The sequence below is a fragment of the Mesocricetus auratus genome, unplaced genomic scaffold (assembly GCF_017639785.1).
Source record: "Mesocricetus auratus isolate SY011 unplaced genomic scaffold, BCM_Maur_2.0 Super-Scaffold_100024, whole genome shotgun sequence".
Classification (NCBI taxonomy): Eukaryota; Metazoa; Chordata; class Mammalia; order Rodentia; family Cricetidae; genus Mesocricetus; species Mesocricetus auratus.
In genome coordinates this window covers 28,254,591-28,276,848 of record NW_024429205.1, presented here as the reverse complement: position 1 = coordinate 28,276,848, position 22,258 = coordinate 28,254,591, and the positions used below count along the sequence as shown (strand labels likewise).

At 41.0% G+C, this 22,258-nt stretch overlaps 1 protein-coding gene across 2 annotated transcripts in view; it reads left to right on the top strand.

The window, feature by feature from the left end:
* Strn (striatin) overlaps positions 1-22,258 on the top strand; it is an 84,471-nt gene that overhangs the window by 19,901 nt on the left and 42,312 nt on the right. For both annotated transcript variants that reach the window (XM_013115991.2, XM_005073595.4), the window contains exon 2: positions 13,876-13,979. In XM_013115991.2, the coding sequence (XP_012971445.1) occupies positions 13,876-13,979 (104 nt within the window). The remainder of the gene's footprint in view (positions 1-13,875; positions 13,980-22,258) is intronic.

The following is a 22,258-nucleotide window of genomic DNA, read 5'->3' as shown; positions in this document are numbered from 1 at the left end:
GGTTAGTTTGACAGCCAGTTGTAAGGACTCCTGCCTGCGACACTTGCCCGTCTCCACACACTTCTCATTTATCAAAGTCTGCCTTTCCTTTTTTGGAGATTGGATCTTGCCTGGAACTTGAAATCCTCTTGCTTCAACCCCAGGGGTGCTGCGATCACAGGCGCCTGTCACCACATCCAGCTCTCAAAATCCTTTTCTTCCTGTGTGTGCACAAATGTGTGTATCATTCCCCTAGATGCTCCACACCCCCCAGGTTTCTCTCTACCTTTGCCTTGAGCCTGTCAAGTAGGCTAGGCTGCCTGGCTAGTGAGCTCCAAGGATTTTCCAATCTCTTCTTTTTAGTTTTTTTAAAATTTTAATTAATCAGCTCCCTCCCTCCCTCCCTTCCTCCCCCTCCCCCTCCCCCTCCTTCCCTCCCCCCCCCTCTCTCTGTCTCTCTCTCTCTGTCTCTCACATACACACACACCTTTATTAATCTGTTGATGTCTAAGCTGATTCTGTAATCTGGCTGTTACTGGTGGTGCTACAATAAATATAGATACGCAACAATTCTTTTGTGTGCGATTCTGATTGTGTGTGGTACAGCTAGGTTTCTGGCTTTGGTCTCCACAGTGGCTGCACTCTTTCTTCCTGCCAGTGTATTCAGGTTTCTCTCCTGCTCCTCCCTAGCAGGCTGTGGTTTTCTAGTTGATGGCCCTTCAGACTGGGGTGTGATGTAATCTCAGTAGAATTTTGGTTTCCCGATCTCTAAGAGCATTAAACAGTTGGTTTTTGTTTGGTTGGTGTTTTTTTTGTTATTGTTTATTGACCATTTATACTTCCTTGAATAAGTGTCTGTTTGATGGGTTTGCCCATTTATTAATCAGATTTTTATTGCTTTTGAAGTTTACGTTCTTGAGTTCTTTATATAGCCTAGCTAGTAATCACCTGTCAGATCCCAGCTAGTGAGGATTTTCACTCGGCTCCTGTGTTTTGCAGCTTTTTAATTCCATGCACTTCCATTTGTCAGTTCTTGTTACTCTGTTCTGTGTTATTGGAGTCCTTTTCAGAACCTCGCCTCTGCCTGTATCTTGAGTGTTTTCCCCCTGATTGCCCCAACAGCATCAGAGTTTCAGGTTTCGCATTAGGGCCTTTTATCCATTTGAATTGATTTTTGCGCAGGCTGAGAAAAAGGGATCTAGTTTCATTGGACTTTGCAGCATGGCTTGTTGGGTTCACAGGCAATGGCCCATCTGCCTGCACTCCTCCTCCTCTTTCTGGGTGGGCTCTTGTTAGCGGGCTTGGCTTGTTTTATTTCCTTTCACATTACAATCACTGTTGGTATAATAAAAAACACTTGATTTTCTTGTTTTGTTTTCTGTCCACCTACTCAGCTGAAAGTGTCTATCAGAACTCAGAACTTTGGTAGCATCTTTAAGGCCCTTGTGGGCCTTTCTTTTTAATTTCATCGAAAGACTTAGTGTTACGTTGCAGATGACTGCAAAGCGTCTGCATGTATGGAGCTGCTTATGCGTTGACTTGTTTGGCTGCTTCTCTATGAGTACAGGTGACTACTCGGAACTCATGCCTTCTTGTCACTCGTCTACCTTATGCTTCAAAAAATGTATTGTTAAATTATTTAAGTGAAGTGATGGGAAGTATTTCGAGATAGTTGGTTATTTCTCAAATAAACTCCCTATAAAAGGGTAAACATCTTTTAGATAATTGAAGCTTTTAAAGAATTGTATTTTGGGGCTGGGCATATTGGTGAATGTCTTTAATTCCCAATACTCAGGAGGCCAAGGCAAGAGAATCTCTGTGAGTTTGAAACCCGGTCTACACAGCCAGTTCCAAGCCAGCCAAGGCTATGTAGTGTGCTAAAACAGGAATAATGGAGGCGGGTATATTGGTGCATGCTTGTAATTTTGGTACTGAGAGGTGGAGGCAGAAGGATTAGGAGTTACAAGATCATCCTTGGCTACATAGTGAGTTTGAGGCCACCCTTGGCTTCAAGAGACTTTGGAATTTGACAACACTGGAAAACAGATTGGAGGCTGATATTATTTATGAAAATAAATGCAAATGGAAAACACCAGATACAGGCTAGGGTTCAGACCAGGCCCACCTGGCTACACCTGTATGTTTTTGAGGAAGTTGATTGCAATCTGCTTTTCTCAATTGTTGCCCTTTATTATCATATATCCTTAATCCTCTAACAGTGATTGTATATAGTATATAGTTATATCGTAAAATAGCAAAGTTGGTTTCCTTTAGAAAAATAGGAATTTTAAAAATATAAATATAACTTTTTTGTTTGTTTGTTTGTTTTGAGAGGTTTCTCTGCTATCCTGGAGCTCCCTCTGTAGACCAGGCTGGCCTCAACCTCACAGAGATCCTCCAAGCTCTGCCTCCTGAGTGCTGAGATTAAAGGTGTGCACCACAACTGCTCGGCCTTAAAGTTTATCTTTTTAAGGATTTCTTTTTGCTATTTTTAATTGCTTGTGTTTACCTGTGGGTTTGTGCTTGTGGGTGTGGGTGCCTGCACAGGCCAGAGGTGTAGATGCCTTGAAGCTGGAGTTACAGGTGTTTCAGAGCTTCTGGAAGAACAATGAGTGCTGTCAACCACGGAGCCAACTCTCAGCACTTAGAAATTAATCTTTTAAAAGACATTAATGTTCATAACATACTGTGTGGGCTTGTTAAACTAACTCTTTTATGACCTTCATTTGTATAGCAACCTGTTTGCTAATTATTGACTTAGTTTTGTTACTCCTCCCCTTCCCTCCCCTTTCCTCCCTTCCACTTCTCTCCCCTCCCCTTCTCTTTTGTTATTTGACTTTGTTGAAATGTTTTCTGGTAATGAAATTATTTTTACAAATATGCCTTTAATTCCTCTTGCTAACTAACCACCAGAGGTGAATGTTTTCTAACTAATCTGGTTTGTTTCTTATCAGTATGTACATTATTTATTTTCAAATAAATATTGAAATTTATATTTAGCAAAGCCTACTTCCTTTTTCTTTTCTTCTACGTTTGTTTGGTTTCTCTGTGGCTTTGGAGCCTGTCCTAGAACTCACTATGTAGACCAGGCTGGTCTTGAACTCACAGAGATCCGTCTGCCTCTGCCTTCCCGAGTGCTGGGATTAAAGGTGTGCACCAGCACTGCTGGCCGAGTCCTCACTTTCTTACACGTACCCTGTTCCACAAACTTAGCACGCACTCTTTCTTACTTCAATGAATGACTCACTCAGTGAATTAGTTTTGCTCATGTTAGAGAATTTGTTCTATCTATTCAGTGATTTTTTTCTTTTGATATAGAACTTTAGTGGACTTGTTTTTATCCAAAGCTACCAACTCTAACCAAAATTCGCATTTTTTTTCTAGTTAAGATCTGTCATTTTCTTAGTGCTTGTACTTTTACTTCTTCTAGCACCAATGCTGGAAGTTTGGCTCTGGTGGTAACAAGGGAGACATTTATCATAAAGAAACTTGGGGTGGTTTTGTGTTTAGGCAGTAGTTTTCAACCTTTCTAATGCTGCAACCCTTCAATACAGTCCCTCATGTTGTCCCTCCTTATTTTCATTGTTACTTTATAACTATACTTTTGTTACTGTTAGACCCACAATGTCAGTGTTGTTGGACATAAAGGTTGCAGCCCACATGTTGAGAACCTCTGGTTCAGAACCTCTCACTAGCCCTTTGCTGAGACCAGGCTGGCCTCGAACCCCAAAAGATCTGCCTGCCTTTGCTTCCCTAGTGCTGTGTGTGCTTTTTTTTATGTGTATGGATAGTTTGCTTGAATATGTCTGTTCACCGTATCCATGCCTGGTGTCTGCAGGAACTAGAAGAGGGTGACAGATTCCCTTGAACAGTTGCTAGTCACCATGTGGGGACTGGGAACCAAGTCCAGCCTTCTGGAAGAATAGCAAATGCTTTTAACAACTGGGCCATCTCTCCAGGACACCCTCCCTTAAATGGAATTATTGGTTATGACTTTTGAACTTTGAGTTACGTAGTATTAGATTGAGTTCATGCAATTTTAGTCTTCTTTTTGAGCCTTAACTTCCCAATTGCCTTAACAAAATGTCTTCTGCTTAGCCCTCAAAACAGTAGTAACTATGAATGTTACATATTTAAATAGTAACATCTTAGTTTTTAACACATGGATATGTGTATTTGTGAGGGTGAGGGTGTGTGCGTGTGAATGTGTGCTTATGGAAGCCAGGGGTGTCAGATCTCCGGAGCTGGAGTTAGGAGTTACAGATGGTTGTGAGCCAAAGCCAGGCCCCTGTAACCACTGAGTCCAGCACCTCTTTAACTCCATCCTTCCATGTGTGTGACACTCACATGCTTTTTTTATTTCTTGAAACAAAGTAGCATGTAATGTAAATTGGTCTCACTGACTGTGTAGCCAATGATGAGCCCCCTGCTTGGGATTACAGGTGTACCTATTTTTAATCTAACCTCCTTGCCCAGGCTTCTAAGTAACTATCAGGAATGTTTGTAGGTTTGGGAATGAGGTTGTACTGAGGGACAGACTGTTTGGGAACCTGGGGAAATCATGAGATCATCAGAAACTTACTGATATTTGGTAATTTTATGCTGTCATGAGATAATGATCTGAGAACAATTAGCTTAGTGTTTTACATGACAATTTGGGAAATTGAGGCTTTTTTTTTTGTATTGACATGCGTGAAGATGAGGATTGCTTTGTGAGAAAATATGCCAGTTTGGTAGCGTTTCAGAGACAGCTTGTCATCTAAAAATGTGCCTTGTGTCATTGAGCAGCAGTGACAAATACATAAAAATGGGCCAGAAATACTTGTGAGGAAGTTTTGATAAGCTCGATAGTTTCTCAGAAGGAGAAGCTCATAGAATAAATGCCATATTAAAAATTCACTTTGAGTGGAACATCAATTGTATGTGTCTGCAGACTTAAACAGGTGTCTGCTGTATTGTGTTGTTAGATAAGTGAATGATAATACTTGTCTGTGTCACTTGAATCTTCACTTATTAGGCCATTACCTTGTCTTAGCTCTTTTGTAGATGTGTATATGTGTTGCTCTTATGCCCTAACTCCATTAGAAGTGTGTTGTAAATAGAATTATTTTTTTCTGGAGACAGGGCCTTGATGTGTAGGCCAGCATAGCTTTGAACTCCATTATTATGTAGCTCAGGCTGGTCGTGAATTGAGGATATCCCTGCTTCAGCCTTCTGAGTGCTGGGATTAGAGGCATGTGCTACTATGCCAGCAGGAATATTTTGTGTAGCTGGAGTTTCTGCCTGCCAGGTCCCATCACCCTTCAGCCCCAAATAAGCACACAGAGACATATTAATTATTAACTGTTGGCTGAAGGCTAGGGCTTCTTAACTGGCTGGCTCTGTCTTAATAATCAGCCCCTTTCTATTGATCTGAGTATTGCCACAGGGAGAGGTTTACCCGTAATCCAGCATGTTACTCTGTCAGCAGCATGGAGTCTCTGTGACCTCCCCCTCTCTCCTGCTCATTCCTCTCGTACTCCCATCTCCCCTCCCTCCCTCCTTCCCTCCTTCCTTCCTTCCTTCCTTCCTTCCTTCCTTCCCTCCCTCCCTCCCTCCCTCCCTCCCTCCCTCCCTCCTTCCTTCCTTCCTTCCTTCCTTCCTTCCTTCCTTCCTTCCTTCCTTCCTTTCCTCCCTCCCTCCCTCCCTCCCTCCCTCCTTCCTTCCTTCCTTCCTTCCTTCCCTCCCTCCCTCCCTCCCTCCCTCCCTCCCTCCCTCCCTCCCTCCCTCCTTCCTTCCTTCCTTCCTTCCTTCCTTCCTTCCTTCCTTCCTTCCTTCCTTCCTTCCTTCCTATTGGCCAAACTGTTTTACTCATCAACCAATAAGGGAAACATATATACAGAAGGACATCCCCTATCAATTTTGTTTTTTCTATATTCTCCTTTACAACAGTTTAAATTGATAGCAATAGGTCTTTCTTTCTTTCTTTCTTTTTGTTTTTTGAGACGGGTTTCTCTGTGACTTCGGAGGCTGTTCTGGAACTAGCTCTTGTAGACCAGGCTGGTCTCGAATTCATAGGGATCCATCTGCCTCTGTCTCCTGAGTTCTGGGATTAAAGATGTGCACCACCAATGCCCGGCCGTTTTAATTGTTTATTAGATAATATGCACACAGATAAACCTGCTTAGGAATAGAAGATTTGTGTTCCATGTACAACTTTATCTAAAATGCTTGGGTCAGATGTGTTAAAAAATTTGTAGATGTGTAAATTTGAAGATTTACATAAATTTTACTCACTGAACACCCCTAATCTGAAAGTGAAATCCAAGATGTGTTCTGATACTCACAATATTTCAGGTATTAGAACATTTTGGACTTCAGATTCTCAGATATAGATGTTCAACCTATGTACATTCTTTTTGGCAAATTAAAATTCAGAATAATTTACAGATAAACTTATTGGGCTGGGGATATAGCTCACTGGCAGGAAGCATGCCCAAGGCCCTAGGTTGAATCTGTAACACCACAAAAACAAGCAAAGTTGCTTTGTAGACTGTGGTCCAATGTCTACGCAGCATTATTTTAATCTTTTTTGTTTGTGTCTGTAGATGAGAAAATGAAAGTTCTACTTAGTTATAATATGTAAAAACAAAAACTTAAAGCATCATGGATTTTTAACTTTATTTTTGAAAATAATTCTATTTTTTTCCAGAACTACCATTATCATATACACGAACTTGAAACAGAAAATGATTATATGCTGAATTGTGAGATTTAAAACATCTGTAATACTTGAAAGACACTTTATCCTTTTGTTTTTCTTTTTTCAAGACAGGGCTTTTCTGTGTAACAGTTTTGGCTGTCCTGGAACTCTCTCTGTAGACCAGTTTGGTTTCGAATTCACAGAGATCCGCCTGCCTCTGCCTCCTGAGTGCTGGGATTAAAGGCTTGGCCACCACCCAGCTAGGTAACAGGGCTTTTCTAAAGAAGTTCTCAGAGTATAATTAATAGCAGTAGAGAAGTTTATCTATTAACAAAACAACCGAGTGCATCGCCTCTGAAACCCTGCCTCTCATTTCCGATGGCAGTGGAGTACCTGTACAGCTTCTCTTGAGCTCTAGCATGTTGTCACATCTCGTTGCAGAAAAGCCATCTCTCCAGTAAATGTGGCCTTGAGTTTTCCACGCAGTGATGCACTCATTGCCTCTTTTATCATCCTAGTTCATGTGTGAGAATGCTGTTCCTGGGACGCAAACCACTTCCTCTCTTGGTGCGTCTTATTCCTCTCTTTAAGAAACAGCCTACAAATTGATGGCTTGGGAACTGGATTTGGTAGATGAGCTTATTTGGCTGTAATACCTTTTAATTAAAACACTTAGACCACATTAACGTGCTTAGGAAACAGCCTTTAAAGGGTATAGAGGGAATTATAGGGTAGTTTAAACTCAAGGTCTTCTGTCTCCAGTCACCCTAGTACCTGGAGAAACATTTACAGTTATTAAATACTTCTGAATTATTTTAGAGAGGTGTAATGATGTATTTACGTTTTATTTATTTATTTATTTTAAGAAAAAGCAAATGGCTGCAGACGTCTCCTCCCCCCTCTTTTATTCTAACTTGTACATAATTCTCTGCCAGTGTATTTAGAACTGTGTGTGGTAACAGTCATATAGTATTCTTTGATGTTTTCTTTCTAATCTCTTCTTTCCCCTTTTCAGCCCTTTCTTCCTTCTGTGTCCCACTCTGCCTCTTTTTAATTAAATAATCCAGTTTAGACAAAAGTATATTGTGAAATCTTGGCAATCTTCACCTGTAGAAACAAGGGTTATATAGCAGCTGTGCTTGAGGCCTGTGAGTTTTACAGGAGAAGGTAGCTTCTGCATGCAGCAGCGTATGTTTTAAGACTGTGTTTTCCAGGGGAAGAAGATTGACCGGGTTGGTGTGACTCTTACAGTACCATTTCTGTTCTCAGAGGCCTCAGCTGAGGCGCTGACTCCTCCAGGTCTAATACTTCACCCTGATGGACGAGCATCGCATACACAGTCTTGTCTGTTTTGTAATCTGCCATTTCATATGTGCCAATGTACGTGAAAGATACCATTCTAAAATTGATGGTGTAAAGACTATATGTTTGCAGAGTAATAGATATTACGTACTACAAGGGGAAGCTGATCCAGACCATACCATAGGAGTAAATGCCTGTTTCCATCATTTATTGTCACTGTTGTTGTTATTGTTAGTTTGAGTCAGGATCTTGGTGTTTCCCTAAACTGATACTGAACTTGTGTAGTCTAGGCTAGCTGGTAGATTAGGGACTAAGTCACAATAGGGAAATGAGATTTTATGTTAACTAATAGATGTTTACTCATTTGAGATAGGGTCTTGTTGTGTAGGTCAGGCTGGTCTCAAACTTTGACTCCACAGCCTCCCATTTGCTGGGATGACATACGTGTGCCACCGTGCCTAGCTTTTGTTACTTTGACATTTTTCTTTTCCTTCTTTTTCCCTTCCTTCCTTCCTCCCTTCATTCCTTTTTTAAAAATTTAACATAATTTCTTTATGGAATCCTTGGGAATTTCACATCATGCACCCCAATTCCAGTGCTCACATCCCGGTTCCTCCATATCCTCCCTCACTCCTGCAGCAACCCCCCAAGAAAATTTTAAAAATATAAATGAAATAAGTAAAACAAACAGAAACAAAAACACAAAAAAACCCCACAGAAGTTTGAACATCTTTTTTTTTCTATCCCCCCCCGGTTTTCTGAGACAGGGTTTCTCTGTGGCTTTGGAGGCTATCCTGGAGCTAGCTCTTGTAAACCAGGCTGGTCTTGAACTCACAGAGATCCACCTGCCTCTGCCTCCCGAGTGCTGGGATTAAAGGGCTGTGCTACCACCGTCCAGCCATCTTTCTTTTTTTTTTTTTTAAGAAAAGATTTATTATGTATACAGTGTTATGGTCTGTTGCATGCCTACAGGCCAGAAAAGGACATCAGATCTCATTATAGATGGTTGTAACTACCATGTGGTTGCTGGGAATTGAACTCAGGATCTCTGGAAGAGCAGCCAGTGTTCTTAACCTCTGAGCCATCTCTCCAGTCCTGAACATCTGTTTAATATATTTAAGCCTTTTGGATTTCTATCTATCCAGGGACTGTTTTTCTATTGAATTCTTGGTGGGGTTCTACTGATTTCTGTGTATATTAAAAATATAGTTGGACAGTAGTGCACACGCCGTTAATCCCAGCACTCAGGAGGCAGAGGCAGGCGGATCTCTCTGAGTTCAGACCTGGTCTACAGAGCGAGTTCCAGGACAGCTAGGGCTATTACACAGAGAAACCCTGTCTCAAAAAAAACAAACAAAAAAATAAACTCTTGTGATATGTGGAATCCTTCATTTTGTTTCACAGGAAATACCTTATTTCCCAATGTACTTTTTCAGCAACTTTTTTTGTTTGTTTGTTTTGTTTTTCGAGACAGGGTTTCTGTGTATTGGTTTGGAGCCTGTCCTGGAACTCGCTCTGCATACCAGGCTGGCCTTGAACTCACAGAGATTCGCCTGCCTCTGCTTCCCGAGTGCTGGGATTAAAGGCATGTGCCACCAACACCCGACTTCAGCAACTTTTTAGTTACTGTTTTAAAGTTTTAGGTGACATTCATTAGTCTTTATGGCCTCAGGATGTACTTTAGGAATAACAGTGTTAGCCAGTGGCCTCTACACACATGTGCATCTTCACACCATCACATGTACATATACACATATCCTTGCACACATATACATATACTTATACACATACATACACATACATTCATACAAAGAAATAGTTTCCTTTAGCCCTGGAGATTGGACCTTAAACATGCTAATCATGTGTTCGGCCATTGAGCTACACTGTACCCTGCAGCACTTCTCAGTTTTAAAGACTGAGTTTGTTTTAGTTCTGTGCCATAGGTGTGACTTTCAAAGTAACTGTAGAACTGTAATGCGTTTTAAATGTTTGGAACTCTGGGGAAGGAGAGATGGCTCAGCAGCTAAGAACACTCATTGTTCTTGTAGCAGACTTGGGTTTGATTCCCACACTCACACAGTGACTCACAATTGTCTGTCACTCCAGTTCCAGGGGACCCTGTGCCCTCTCCTGACCCCCAACAAGCACTAGGCATGCACGTGGTGCACACACATTCATGCAAGCAAACATTCATACGCATACAGTTACATAGACATAAGGATTTAAGGTATTCCTAGCACTGGAGGACAACTTGGAGGAGTGGGTTCTCTCCTTCTACCTTGTTCTTGGGACTGAATTAGTTTGTTAGTCTTGGTAAGTGGTTTCACCCACTGAGCCATCTCTCTAGACCTTAAATTATTTTTGATATTCTTTGGGATTTCTTTATGCAGAGATCCAAGTTACCCATGAATAAAAACAATCTTTTTTTTTTAAATTAAGGTATTTTAGAATTTTAAAGCAATTTTCTGTTTATTTTTGCTTGCTTATTTCTATGTGAGTTTTAGAATTATCTGGCTTTTTAAGGTTTTCAGTATTTTGCTGGTGGCTTACAAAACACTTAAAGATTAATTTAGGGAGAAATAAAATCTTGTAATTTTTCTTTTCTTTTTTGGTTTTACGAGACAGGGTTTCTCTGTATTGTTTTGGAGGCTGTCGGTCCAGCCCGGCCTCGAACTCACAGAGATCCACCTGCCTCTGCCTCCCGAGTGCTGGGATTAAAGGCATGTGCCACCACCTCCCGGCATAATTTTGCATTTTTTAAGAACATGAGCATTTTTTATTTGTGTCATTTTTTTACCCCTTAGGGGAGAGTATTCATAAGTAAAAACAAACAGCCAGAAGACCCACAAATGTTTTTAATGCCTGTTTCCTTGGAGTTTATTTGCAAATGATGATATTTCTTGTCTCTATTTTTATGCTTACGTCTCCCTTAGTTGAACTACTTTTGTCAGCACCTCTAGCGCATTGTTAAATGATTATGTTGAAATGGAGATTTTTTTTTTTTGTTTTGCTTCTTAGTTTCAGTACTCTGGGGTTTCTCTGTTGTGTAGGTTGGCTTTTCGGTTGGGATGTAACTGATTATTTTCAAAGTTTTTATTGTGCATCAATTTTTTAAAGAAAGCCAACCAGAAAAATGCTAACTCTAAAGAAAAGATACAAAGAATTTGTTTTTCTCTGGACTATGAGGCTAGTGCCAGCTAACCTGATAGTTCATTGGCTCCGACCAAATACCTAAGTGTTTCTTTCCTGCAAACACTATCCTGTGTAGCACAGAGCTCGACCATCAGAACGTTAGCACCATACACAAGAACTTTCTAACTTTACTGTCTGTCTTAGTATCTGCATAATCCACTGCAGTTCAGAATCATGCATAAGCCGGGCGTTGGTGGCGCACGCCTTTAATCCCAGCACTCGGGAGGCAGAGGCAGGCGGATCTCTGTGAGTTCGAGGCCAGCCTGGTCTACAAAGTGAGTTCCAGGACAGCCTCCAAAGCTACAGAGAAACCCTGTCTCGAAAAACCAAAAAAACAAAACAAAACAAAACAGAATCATGCATTGCGTTTCATTTCTGGTCTCTAGTTTTTTTTTATTTGGAATAGTTTTTCTACGACTTTGGCGAATTCACTCTTTTGAAGATCACATGAAGAGACTGATGGCAATAGGTTCTGTTGAGGTTCCTCAGTGTCTCCTTCATCCTTCATGAGAAGTCCTGTAACGTCTGGCCGTGACTTACAGTGCAGTGCCGTGGTCCCATGACCCCTTCAAGTGCACTGCCCGTCTCTGTGCAGTCGCTGACAAGTCTGGGTTCTTTGTTTTGACTATTTAACTAGACTCGTGTGTGAATTGATAGAGTAGTAAAGCAAGTGCCATAAGAGGACGGACAGGTTATGCGGTGAACTGTAGAATCATCCAGGATCAGTGACATGCCAGAAATTCGGAAATAGCCAAAGAATAGAGAGAATGCGGTGTCAGTTTATGTTGGTATTACTTTTCTTGCTTATATTCATTAGGGTTGCAGTTTTTACTAACACTTTTAAGTGTACACATTTGTCTGTCTACGAGATTGGTGGCTTGGCCGAATGAGTTGGGCTGACATATTCTTCTGATGATCTTTGTTTTTATCAGCTTGAAGTACATGTCCTATTATTCAAATATGTCATCTTAGAGTATATGTATTGGATCTTCGAGGTGTGAACAGATACTGTGGAAGTTCAGTGCTATCTGCTGTTTATCCAAATTTGATGGCTTGTTTCAATATACTGTTGAATTGTTGTCAGTCTTTTAGTTATTTTAATAAGCAAAATGTCCTTTTAATTGAAATTAAATTTTAAGAGCTTTTTGAAATGAAAATAAACACATCATAGTAGCCTATTTATAATTGGAAGGTTATGAGAAGAGTAGCAAATTGAATTTTATGTTCATTATGGTACTAAATAAGAATTGAGTCTCATTTAAGTTAAATACACAGTTTATTGGTTTATTCATTAAATCATAGTTGGACAGTCCTCAATATTCTTCAGGGTGTTTTAAAGCCATCCATAAATGTGAAGTTCTTTTTTAAATGGAAAACAGTGCTCTTACACAATTAACAGTGCTGTCTGTCTCTGGTAGGGAGAAGCGGGTGAGAGGAGCATGTGCCGACAGTAAGCGGTGGTTATCTTAAGTTCATCTGAGATGAGCTCCTGCCTGCCTGCCTCCCTGCCATTACAGGGACGCAAACTGCTTGGACAGCTGGTATTCCAACGCCTGCAGTTCTTTAGGCAGAGACGTTAATTCAGTCCTCAGTGGCTTTTCAGTTCCTGACCACTGCTCTTTCCTGTCCCTTTCCTCCTGAAGCCGAGAGCTGTCTGTCGTTTGTCACAGTGAAATGCTGGATCGTTGATGAGGGTCTGGCATCTCACTGTCTTTTTTCCAGTCTCTCTTTTCTCTCAAGTTACATTTCCTTAAAGGAGACGAGAAGAGAGCTATTTTTATTGTTTGTAGGGTAAGTCTAGAGTTAAGTTAAGGACTCCCCTATAAAATTCAGTTGCATCATGAAACTTTTGAACTTTCATAAGTGTATATGATGTGTCTTGGTCATTCCCATCCCCCCTCCATCCCTTTCTCTCCCCTCATCCCCCTACTGGTCCCTATCATCATATCCTATCTTTCTCACAATTTGATGTCTTACTTACAGAGTCCAGTTAGTGCTGCCCATAGGCCCATGTGTATGGGGTCATCCACCGAAGCCCGGGTAACCTACCAGTGCCTACCCCCCCACCCCCGCAAAAGTGACCGTCTTCCTCACCACCCGGTACTAACTAGTTGCTGTTTTCTCCTCAATGAGGGGTAGGGCATAAGGGGTCCTTCCTCCCTCTCATGCTGGAGATGTTTAACTCTCTTCCTCTTGATAATAAAACACTTAATTTGGAAGTTTATGAGAATTCTGGTCATTTTACGTTCCTAACTTCATTATTTATAAAAAATGAAATGTCTTCCAAGGTATAAACTGCACGTCTGCCTTGTACCCTGTGTGTTTTGTAGGTCCCTAGGGAAAATAGGGACCACATGCAGCAACATCCCTTACCCCAAATAAACTGCACATAGGTCTCCTGTGGACATTTTTTTCAAAATAGGACTTCCTAATCTAATATTTAGTTTGCATTGTGACAGATTAGAAAAGGACTTGTGTTGATTGCTAGTCTAAAAGTTCTTTTTTCTTTTTTGTTTTTTGATTCAGGGTTTCTCTGTATTGTTTTGGAGCCTGTCCTGGAACTTGCTCTGTAGACCAGGCTGACCTCAAACTCACAGAGATCCGCCTGCCTCTGCCTCCCGAGTGCTGGGATTAAAGATGTGTGCCACCATTGCCCGGCTAAAAGTTCTTTTTTAAATGTAGCTATTCTGAACCGAGTTTTGCCTTTCTCTCCCTTCCAGGCCCAGATTGCCTTCCTTCAGGGGGAGAGGAAAGGTCAAGAAAACTTGAAGAAAGATCTTGTGAGGAGGATCAAAATGTTGGAATATGCTCTGAAGCAGGAAAGGTAAGTCAGTAAAATCCCTCTGTCCTAACCATCTTCATTATCCTACCATTTCTAAGCTAAAATCATAACTTAATTCCATGCACTCCTGAACCCCAGTAGGGAATAAACATTTTATGTATGATTGCAATATGTTAACCTTATCGTGTGTAACAGTAACTTCAGTAAGGTGATTTATGTGGTCTAAAACATACTAGCCACATTTATTTATTCATACTCTACTTATATGAAGCTTGTGTTCTTCCTAGACTTAGACCGGCGTCCTGCTCTCTGGTTATTTGTTTGTTTGTTTGTTTAGGCTTGTTTGCTTGGAGATAGGGTCTCATACAGCCTAACCTCTATCCTCAGAGTCACTGCGTACATGGTGCTGGCCTTGAACACTTCATCCTTCTGCATCTTAACCCCCATCTACTAGGATTATGGGTCATGACCCACTCTTGTGTTTCTGTGTTTTGTCTGATTTTCTTGGGCGCTACACATGTTGTGCAGGCTCTCTCTCTCTGTCTCTGTCTCTCTCTGTCTCTGTCTCTCTGTCTCTCTGTCTGTCTCTGTCTGTCTCTCTGTCTGTCTCTGTCTCTCTCTCTCTCTCTCTCATTGAGCTATATGTCTAGCACTCAACCACTTATAATAGAGTGCATGCTTCAAACCCAGGACAAAGGGCTGAGGTGCCTATTTATCATATAAAGCAGACCTGGCCTCCAGGTTCTCCCTGCATCCCTCAGTCCTGCCTGTTTCAGGGTATGGCTGGCATACTCCACCTCTACCCTGGACTCCCCAGCACAGGGGCTGGGCTGCCCTTCCCCAGAGGCTCTTCCTATGTAACCCAGACATTTTGGTTAGCTGCCCCTGTTTTTATACCTTTGGCCTCCTGACCCTTACCACCTCCTCCCCACACGCCCACACTGCCGCCCCCCTTACCCACTTTGGTCATGTCCTCTCTGACTCTCGCAGATGTCCCTGCCTCTACCTTCACTCGCCTTCCTATCTGCAATACACTTTCTCCTCCACCACACCCAAGAGCAGTCATGTCCTTTCCTTTTCTTTCTTTTTCCATTCAGAGAGTAAAATTATATTCTAATTGTAAAGCACATTTCTGTAATGGTTCTCCCGTTTTTATAATATAATTTTCAGTTTGATATCCCCGCCTCCCCCCCCCCCCAAGATAGGGTTTTGTGTAGCTTTGTAGACCAGGCTGGCCTCAAACTCACAGAAATCCTCCTGCCTCTGCCTCCTGATTGCTGGGTTTAAAGGTGCATCCTGCTTTCAGTTTGATACAGTTTCTTAAGGAAAAAAAATTGCTCTGATTGACAACACCTTTTCATAGACTTTACAAAAGAATTTTATTCATTTGTCCCTTTGTGAGATACTCTTATCTCCCTGGAGGAAAGCTTGCCTTGTGATTTTGCTAGTGTTACCTTTGGGTCATAAGTAAAGGGAACTAGGTCACATGTGAAAGTTTGGGACATTGTCATGTGGATTCAGTTTTTTTTGTTGTTGTTGTTTTGTTTTTTACGAGACAGGGTTTCTCTGTATTGTTTTGGAGGCTATCGGTCCAGCCCAGCCTCGAACTCACAGAGCTCCACCTGCCTCTGCCTCCTGAGTGCTGGGATTAAAGGTGTGCGCCACCACCACCAGGCAATTTTTGCCTTATTTTTGATAAACAGTTTTTGTTTTATTTTGAAGTTGGCAAATAGACTGTGTGTAAAACCACCATAAAATAACATTAACATAAAATATTTTTAAATGTTGAGAAATTGATATACAAGAGGTTTTTTCCAGTCAGTGAAAAATAAATGGATTTTTCTATGCCTTAAGAAGTTGAATCAAAGTGACATTAGGGAGATAGAAAGAAAAAAAATTTTTTGAGGTTTTGAGACAGGTTTTCTTTGTGTAGCTTTGGAGCCTGTCCTAGAACTCTCTTTGTAGACCAGGCTGGTCTACAATTCCCAGCAACCACATGGTGTCTCATAACCATGTACAATTCAATCTGGTGCCCTCTTCTGGCATGTAGGCAGAACACTGTATATGTAATAGATTAAAAAAAAAAAAAAAGAACTCAAGGCAAGACGTTGGGGCAGGAACTAAAACTTTCTGGCTTGCTCCATTTGCTTTGGTTTATGTTGTTTGTTTTGTTTTTCTGTTATCTTTCATTTTCAAAAATGTGATTATTTTTATGCATATGGGTGTTTTTTTGTGTGCATGTATGTCTGTGCACAGTATATGTACCTGGTATTGAATCTTCTGGAACTAAGTTACAGACAGGTGTGAGCGTCCATGTGGCTGCTGGGAATTGAACCCAGGGCCTCTGGAAGAGCAGTCAGCACTCTTTAACTGCTGAGCCCTCTCTCCAGCCCCTTCATTTGCTTTCCTGTGCAACCCTGAACCACCTACCAGGGGTGGCAGTGCCCACAGTAGGCTGGGCCCTCCTACATCAACCTTTTTTAAAAATTTTTCTGAAGATCTTAATAAATGTCAAACATATATACACATATAAATTTCAAAAGAGAATTTATCAAGAACATTGAAATTTTGAGTCATTGACTTTAAATTCATGTTTCTCAACAAATTGAGATTTTACAGATAGCCTTTGATAAGTTTGGTCTTTCAATACATTATTAATATTTAAATATCAAAATATTTAAATTAATTCCTTTCTATTCATTTAAGATTGTCCCCCTGGATTTCTTGGCAGCTGTATTAAGATTTGCTTCGTGAAATACTTACTTATTTCACTTAAGTGTATACTTCAGTGTTCTTACTGGCATTCATACTTTAGAGGTATAACATAATGATTTCTATATAATCACAATTATGAGAATACTATAATCTTAAATTAATCACACATTTTGGTTTCTCAGTGCATATAGAAAATGTGTCTTTAAAAAATGCACATGCTTCAATGTAAGATTTATATCCTAATGATTAAACACTGTCTCTTGAGTCTTGAGGAGATGTCTCCTTGTGGAAGATACTGCTTCTATGTGGATGATGGTTAGTGCATCAAGTTGGTACCTGCTCAAACTTCCTACATCAATCTTTAATCAAGAAAGTGCCCTACAGATATTCTCACAGACCAATCTGATGGAGACAGCACTTTAATTGTGGTTTCTTCTTCTCTAGATAACTGGAGTTTGTGTCAGGTTGACAAACCAGCACAGTGTCCAGACCCAGAGACTTAAAACTAAGTAATTGTAGAGTTGTAGGTCAGATCTCTCCAGACAGAATCTAAAGCCTGTACTATTTATTATTTTGTTGTCTTTAAGGCAGTAGAACTGAAGCACAAAATTACTAAAGCTACCAGAAATGTGTGTGGAGGGGAGTGCAGGCACACGCACATGAAGGCTTGTATGTAGACTTATAAACCACAGACGTGCACTGGGGTGCTGGGGGCTAACGTAGAACTATGTATATGATACATAGTGGGGTCAGAAAAGAGGAAGCAGCTGCACCATCATCCCGAAGAGGCTTGAGCAGCATCATGACAGATAAGATGCCTCACCAGTGAGACATGTAGAAGGGAGAGAGGTCACATTAGACCCAAGCAATGTGCTCAGTAATCACATGTGTGCAGGGCGTTAGAGTGGAGTGGGCGTTGGTATTTGACGACTGCAAGTGGAGATGGGTGCACAGGTGTCAGATTGTGGAGTCTACTTGAGGAGTTCAAGCGTTCACCCCAGTGTGGTAGGAAACATGGAGAACTTTCAAAATGTTTCTATCAAATGATCTTGAGCTAATTAGAGAATTGCAAGAGTTCTTTTATACTCTTTACTCAGATTTGCCAACTGTATATTTATCTTTGCTTAATTATAGTCAGTGTCAATGGGCCTATTGTTTTTTCCCCTAAATTATTTGCTTAACTCTCTCCTAACTAGTTAATGTATAATTTCTTTTTTTTCCTGTGTTTTCTGAGAGCAAAAACCTTCTCTTTTCTAGCCACCATGTGCTATTAATGAAACTTAATGCTGCTGTAATTGTTACTTATTCAGATGTCCTGAGAGTGACCCAGTCTGGGGTCATGCGGCTAGGGCAAAGTTTTAAGCACAGCATAGAGTTTAGAAATATCTCCCTGGGGAGTGTCCTGGAGAGATCTGCTTATCAGGGCAGGAGCATTATAAAAAACGAGAAACGATAAACATAGTACCTGCTGGAATATAGCAGTATCTGCTATAAAACATTCTATGTGCAAAGAATGTAAAATGTGGAGTTATAAAAATGTGGGGATGGCATCCTGAGAGAGAGAGAAGGGAGAGTCAAGAATGACTCCCCTGTGTCTGTCTTGGTAGGGAGGAAGAGAGCACGGGTGAGCGTGTATGGCTGATGAGGCATATCATAGGAGAGAAAACTGGTTGGAGCCTGGGAAGCAGGTGCCTTAGGAAAGGGATAAAGAGGAAGAGCCACAGAGGAGTCTCTTGAGGACCAGAGAGCAGTGTTTGGGAAGAGGAAGGAGAGGAGTAGACACCGGCAGACGTGGTCTCCAAGCAAGCTGTGGCTGAGAGAGTCATTGGGTTTGCCCATTGGTGTTGTCCTTGACAGGATGGCTCCCCAGACATGGCAAGAACAGGAGCCAGGTCACAGGAAGAAGCAGAGGGAAGGGACAGCGGGGACAGGCGAGCCCGCTGACTGTTTCCAGATGATTGTCGAGCAGAGGAGAAAGAACTGGTTAAGTCTAGGAAGATTTCTTTTCTTACCCCATCCCCTAGCCCTAGCCCTAGCTCTAACCCTAACACTAACCCTAATCTCTTTTCTTACCCTATCCCCTAGCCCTAGCCCTAACCCTAACCCTAACCCTTTTCTTACCCCATCCCCTAATCCTAACCCTAACCCTAACCCTCACCTTTAACAGTTGCTATGTTTGTCACTTGTTTTGCCCTGTGCTGTTTTTTAAATTTAATTTTGTTATATCAGTTTATTGGAGTAAAGTCACACATAGAGACATCACACAGCAAGATTAAGGTAGCCACTCAGACGCCTGTGCAGTCATGCATCTCAGCTAACGTTTGTCCAGTTAGAACTGTCCTTCTGAAGTTAGACCTTCACTTCTGGTTTCATGCCTTCACCATCAATTACATTTTTGTGGCCCTGGTCCACTTAAAAGAGGTTCAGTATCATGCCATTTCACCTGTAAACATCTAAGGTCAATGAGTCTAATATAGATGAACTATTCACCTAACTATGAATCTTGCAGAGCTTTGCCTAGCACGTGATAGACTTTATAGACCAGGTTTACATGCTTCTTTTCAATAGTGCAGTGTTTCCTTTGGCATTTTTCATCACTTTTAATCCTGAGGAACTTCAGATCTGTGTGAAACTGACTTTGAAACTTTCTCCTGTGTTTCCTATTTCTCCATATTCACTGTTACTTTTATCTTTACTGTGATAGTCCAACTGTCTTCTTGCTTTTTTATTTCCAAATTCGAATTCATCTTCTAGGTAATAAAATTAATTTTCCAAATTAAACGGAATAATCATGCTATATCCCTGCTTTAAAATACCTCGTTAATTTCAAAGCTATTCCTATGTAAGTAGCACTTTTTTTTTTTTGGTGTCTTCTTTGAATTCTGTTCCTTCTCATTCTTTTGCTTACTAAACCTAGTGTTTGTAGCATTTTGGCCCACTGGATGTTTATGTTTTAGGAGACAGAGCTTGTCATAAACACAAAGCAGTTATTTGTGAAAATCTAGACAGAACTATCTTGTACATCTTACTGATTGAGGTTTAGTTAAAATCTCATGTTACCTTTTCTATAGCTTTATTTGACCCTGCACACCAGAAGAGGGCACCAGATCTCATTACAGGTGGTTATGAGCCACCATGTGGTTGCTGGGGATTGAAGTCAGGACCTTTGGAAGAGCAGCCGTATCTTAGGAGTCAGAGCTTGTCCTAAACACAACAGTTATTTACATATTCTGTCTTGGTCTCAATTTTTGTGAAATAGTAGTTGATAATGTAACTGTTTTGTTCCATATATTGTATATAATGTTTTCTGATTATTTTAAAAATAACTTCTCTTGCAGTTTTCTTCTAAGGCCACTAGAATGCTCTATAATGCAGCATGTTATATTGGGAAATGCTTTCTCAATGTTTGCATAATATAAATAAGGTCATGCAATTTGTGGCTACTTTTATTTGAATGTTACTGTTATCCATCGTTGGGCCAGTTATGTGACTTTTAAGAAGCTAGTATCACTTTGTCTTACAGGAAATGGAAATGAAATATTTCTGGAAATCTGTAGAATGGCAATTACATTAAGAACCTGTTTACTTTCTTGTAACTGTAGTCAAACTAATGTCTCCACAGTTTACCTTCTGATCATCAGTTCTATTTCAAGTGTATGGAAATAGATTTGGAAAATTTTAGTTTAGTAATGAAATCATTGTTTTAAGAGACACATCGGAAATACGAAGAAGCATGTTTTAGATAATTTTGTGCTTATAATGTTGTAAATTGTCTTAAAATTTCCCCAGTGTACAAAAACTAGTAAATTAAAGTTTTTTTCTCTGTGCCTACAAAATGATTGTTGAAAAAAAAATGAAGGATTTTGGTAACATATATTGGAGTGAATAATTTTCTTTATCTAATTTTAAATTACATAAAACCTTAGAAGTGTTCCATCCATTTAAAAAATTTAATATACTTTTATTTTGTGTGTGTATACTTTTTGCCTATATGTATACCACGTGTGTACCTGGTGATAAGGAGGGCTTTGGATCCCTGGAACTAAAGTTACAGATGATTGTGAGCCGTTACCTCAGGAAGAGTAGCCAGTGCCCTTATCTGATAACCCATCTACCCAAAACACCCACCATACACACCCCACCCTACACACCCACCCTACACACACACCATACACACCCCACCATACACACCCCACCATACACACCCCACTCTACACACCCACCCTACACACCCACCATACACACCCTACCCTACACACCCACCATACACACACCCACCATACACACCCCACCATACACACCCCAACATACACACCCACCATACACACCCCACCGTACACACCCACCATACATACACACCATATACACCCACTATACACACCCCACCGTACACACCCACCATACACACACACCGTACACACCCACCATACATACACACCATACACACCCACCATACACACCCCACCATACACACCCACTATACACACCCCACCGTACACACACACCATACACATACACCGTATACACACCCACCGTACACACCCCACCGTACACACCCCACCGTACACACCCACCATACATACACACCATACACACCCACCATACACACCCACCACACACACCCCACCATACACACCCACCATACATACACACCGTACACACCCCACCGTACACACCCCACCGTACACACCCCATACACACCCACCGTACACACACACAGCATACACACCCCACCATACACACCCACCGTACACACACACCGTACACACACCCCACCATACACACCGTACACACACCCCACCGTACACACTCCACCGTACTTACCCACTATACACACCCCATTGTACACACCCACCATACACACCCCACCATATACACCATACACACCCACCATATACACACACCATACAAACCCACCATAGACACCCCACCATAGACACCCCACTTTACACACCCCACCATACACACCCACCATAGACACACACACCATACACACCCCACCATACACACCCCACTATACACACACCACCGTACACACCGCACCATACATACACACCATACACACCCACCATACACACCCCATCACCTGCACAGCATTCATTTTTAATGAGAAGGAAATGCTTTCTATTTGGCTACATTGCCTTTTCCTTCATTCTTAATTTGGTTCTGAAAATTATTGTTTTCTTTCTATATTTTTATTTTTGTCCGTCTTAACTCTTTGGATATTTACTTACAAAAAGCTTTATCTTATAGAGAAAAAGTTAAAATATGCAAATATATTAAGCATATGTGCTTTTTTTTCTTTTTAGTTAATCTTTAAAAAAAATTCTCCTTGCCAGGGTTGGTGGCACACACCTTCAATCCCGGCACTCGGGAGGCAGAGGCAGAGGATCTTTGTGAGTTCAAGACCAGCCTGGTCTATACAGCGAGTTCCAGGACAGCCTCCAAAACAATACAGAGAAACCCTGTCTCGAAAAAACAAAACAAAACAAAAATTCTCCTTATCTGGATCATTTTTCTTGTTTCATTTGCATAGATCTGAGACTGCTAAATCAGATGGCTGAAAATAATAATAATACTCTGCTAATTTTAGAAGGAAATTAGAC